Below are 3,790 nucleotides of genomic sequence, written 5' to 3' on the forward strand. Positions count from 1 at the left end.
GAGCCGATCATATCATTTTCCGTCAAGCAGGTCCTGCTGGGGCCTGATGACCTCTTTTGTAAATGATATCTCCATGTACTAGATTAGTCAATAGGCAGAGAAGAATCAGCCTCTGTTTATGCCTTTATCCCAAGGAGAGAATGTAGCCAGAAGATCAGACAGGTGAGCAGACACAGGCCCAGAAGGCACATGACTTGCTCAAGATCATTCCATCAGTTAATACCAGACAAGTGAAGAGGACCATTGTCATTTACCTTTGTCTTGTGAAATAAAAAGTACTGCTTTGAATCCTGTTGTGCAGGCCACTACCTGCAGCAGCTGCCTCTGAGGTTCCCTCACATAATATTGAGGGCTCTTTAGGGTATCTTTTAAAAATCTTTTTTGTCCACCATGTCTTTCTTTCCACATTTCTCTCTTTAGAGATCACACACACCATCCTCATCCAATCCTGTGTACGTTTGAACTTCTGTAACTTTAATTGCCAAGACTGCAAATAGACTCTTCCTTGAACTGGGCACTGAATGTGTTGCAGGGTCTGCATTTATAGATGGTTTGACTCTGCAGTGGGTTGGGCCAAAAGATTAGCCCAACAGGGTCTTTTTAAAGGTTACTTAAACATGTTTTCAATAGGATTAAGGCATATCCCTACCATATACATTAGTAAAGCTAGAAAGGGCCCAAAGACCTTGATAGGGATTACTTGGGTTTTTCAGGGTTTTTATAGATAATGACAGGTAAACAACAGTCTGTTGAAACCTGTTCTCTGGGGTTTGAGAGCAAAGAGTATTTCTGAGTCATATGTGCTTATATTTTCAGTAGTTCCTGAGGGACCCTGTAATGAACAGGACCACTGAAGCCATCCAGTTAAGGGGACCTGATCATCTGTAGGGATGGTACACTTGTACCTTCTTTCCATTCATTGGTAAATCCACTGAAGATAGCTTTTGCCTGACATGGAGATAGATAGGAAGGCCAGGCTGGGTCAGAAACAGATGTTAAAATAAGTTCAAATAATCAGGCTGTGTTAGATAGTGAAGAAAGCTGTGAGAGGGAGAAATAAGTTTAGGAATGTGTAGGAGGCCCTGACAAGGCTCTATGAACTTTGGGAGGTGGTAAGGCCTCCCTGAGAAGGAGCCAACCCTACAAAGACCTTGAGGAGTAGGGTTCCATACCGTAGGGTGCTGCTAGAGCAAGAGTTTAATATCTTCTAGAAACTGAAGGGAGGCCCCCTGTAAGGGAAGAGGAGGGCAGGAAGGAGCTGGGTCCTGTGGGCCTCACCAAGGCAGGGATGGGGCTCTGGGCTTGCTTCAGTGAATAATAGGAGGCAGTGGAAGGTAAGTAAGGGAGGAATGATACTATTTACATGTAGAAATAATCCAGGTTCCCACCCCACCTCTGGCCAGTTCCAGGAGATCAGGAAGTGTACATGTCTTCTCATTGCTATGTCTCCAGCACCTACTAGAGAGCCCAGAATATAATAGGTGAAAAGTAAATGTACACTGGATGAATAAATGAACAAAGTGAACACACTTATCTATCCTTCCAGTAGTTTGATAATCGTGAATAGTGATTCTTTCAGGACTCATTGTAACCCTGTCATTGTCACTGGTTTAGGTCAGAGGCCTGGTTTCAAGTACTGGTATGACAAGGAGTGGTTGAGCAGGGGACATATGCATGGCCTGACATTTCTAGAGGAGAATTACTCCCATCAGAATGCTAAGAAGATTGTGGCGACTCACCAGCTTCTTGGTGATGTGCAGAGAGTGATCGAGGTTCTGCACGGCCTACAGCTCAAGATGAGCATCTTGCAGTAAGTGTGGATGGTGCTATGGGAAGGGGTCTGGTTGGCCTGGTCTGGGGGCAGGATAAATTTGAGAAATTGGAAAGTCATGAAATTAATTGTGAGACTGAGATTGAGACCTTTATAGAAATTCTCAGTTACACCAGAAACATTCTACTTGTAAAAAAATGAACTTTATTGAGGAATATTTTGCACATAATTAAGTTCATCTATTTTAAGAGTTTGTTGAGTTTTGCCATATATCTGCACCCATGCAGCCACTACCGTGATCAAGACAGGGTATATCTAGTTTGGTTTGTTTTTTCTTTTGGTATGCAGTTAATGGTTTTTTATTTGTTTTTAAGTGTGGTAATATTTACATAATAAAACTTACCATTTTAACCATTTTTAAGCATGTATCTCTGTACTATAAAGTCATTCACATTGTTGCACAACCAATCTCCAAATTCTTCATCTTATAAAACAGAAACTCTGTACCTATTAACTCCCCATATCCCTGTCACCCCAGCCTCTGGCAACTGCTGTTCTACTTTCTGTCTCTATGAATTTAACTTCTCTAGATACTTCATGTAAGTGAAGTCATATAGCACTTAGCTGCTTGTGACTGGCTTATTTCACTTTGCATAATGTCCTTAAGGTTCATCCGTGCTGTATCATGTGTCAGAATGTCCTTTTTAAAGCTGAATCACATGGTATATATATGTTGCAGGTTGTTCATACTTTTATTCTAAACATTCTTGATTGGTAAACAAAAGGTATTATTTTGAGACTATTTCTAGTATAGTGGTTGCTCAGTAAATATGTTTCTTGATGGTTTGTGGATACAGATAAGTTGTAGGCCTTTTGGAGCTGACTTCTGGCTTTTAATGGCCTGAAGTCTGAGGAGTGAAATTAAGCACGAATTCCCTTCTGTGGTTGCATTCTACGTGTTAGATGACCCAAGTTCATGTAAGGTCTAATGAAGAAGAGTGGCTCTTACTGGGTGTGTTGCCTTTTATAATCTACTCCTACTTTACCAAATACGGCAGTGGGGCCTTGAGTGGAGCAGATACTCTTTCATGATTTCCAGGGTGGAGCTTGGGCTAGAATCCTAGTCCTGGCTCCTATCAGATACTTGTTTTTTTTTGTTTGTTTTTTTTGAGACAGAGCCTCAAGCTGTCCCCCTGGGTAGAGTGCCATGGCTTCACGGCTCAGAGCAACCTCCAACTCCTGGGCTCAAGCAAGTCTCCTGCCTCAGCCTCCCAAGTAGCTGGGACCACAGGTGCCTGCCACAACGCCAGGCTATTTTTTGGTTGCAGCCGTCATTGTTGTTTGGCAGGCCCGGGCTGGGGATTCGAACCCGCCACCTTAGGTGTTTGTGGCTGGCACCTTAGCCACTTGAGCCACAGGCGCCGAGCCCAGATACTTGTTTTATACCTTTCTAACTGCCTCTTCTCAGCAGTACTGCATGGCCTTGTGAACTTGCTATTGGAATTAGTATAGTCTGTGGCAGGGCCTGCTTCTTATCTATAAAATCCCTCCTGAAGTTCTCCCCGAGCCTTCTCTTAGGAGGCTGTTTTGGTTAAATTATAAACAGTGACAGACTGTGTCACACATGAGTTAAGACTTGATGGGCTACTCTTCAACAAGATTTCCTTCATGTTCATTAGTCCTGGAGGCCTCCTGGTATCAGGCAGAGCAGAGCATCAGAGCCATAAGGTGGCAGGGTAGGAGCCTGCTTTCTTTTATACTCAGGCACACAGAAGCCTGGCTTTGAGTTCTGGTATGACAGGGAGTTGTCCAGGAGGGAACATTAGAAAGGGTCTATCTTGGTTTGGGTAAAAGCTAAGCTGCTATCAAAGACCTCCAAAATAGAGGCTTAAACAAAATGGAAGTTGCTTTTTCACATGATGAATGTTTCAGGGGTAGCCAGGAGTCTAGGCTAGGTCGGTGGCCTTTCTCTAGGATTGTCTATCTTTGGACTTGGAAACTTAGTTTCTTTTTTTTTTT

The 3,790-nt window shown here is 43.0% G+C and overlaps 1 protein-coding gene across 3 annotated transcripts in view; it reads left to right on the forward strand.

Annotated features, from left to right (window-relative positions):
* PHF20 (PHD finger protein 20) overlaps positions 1-3,790 on the forward strand; it is a 151,373-nt gene that overhangs the window by 137,392 nt on the left and 10,191 nt on the right. For all 3 annotated transcript variants that reach the window (XM_003788136.3, XM_023512185.1, XM_023512186.1), the window contains one exon: positions 1,615-1,810. In XM_003788136.3, the coding sequence (XP_003788184.1) occupies positions 1,615-1,810 (196 nt within the window). The remainder of the gene's footprint in view (positions 1-1,614; positions 1,811-3,790) is intronic.

Source organism: Otolemur garnettii, unplaced genomic scaffold (genome assembly GCF_000181295.1).
Source record: "Otolemur garnettii isolate 467f Iridium unplaced genomic scaffold, OtoGar3 scaffold00025, whole genome shotgun sequence".
Taxonomy (NCBI): Eukaryota; Metazoa; Chordata; class Mammalia; order Primates; family Galagidae; genus Otolemur; species Otolemur garnettii.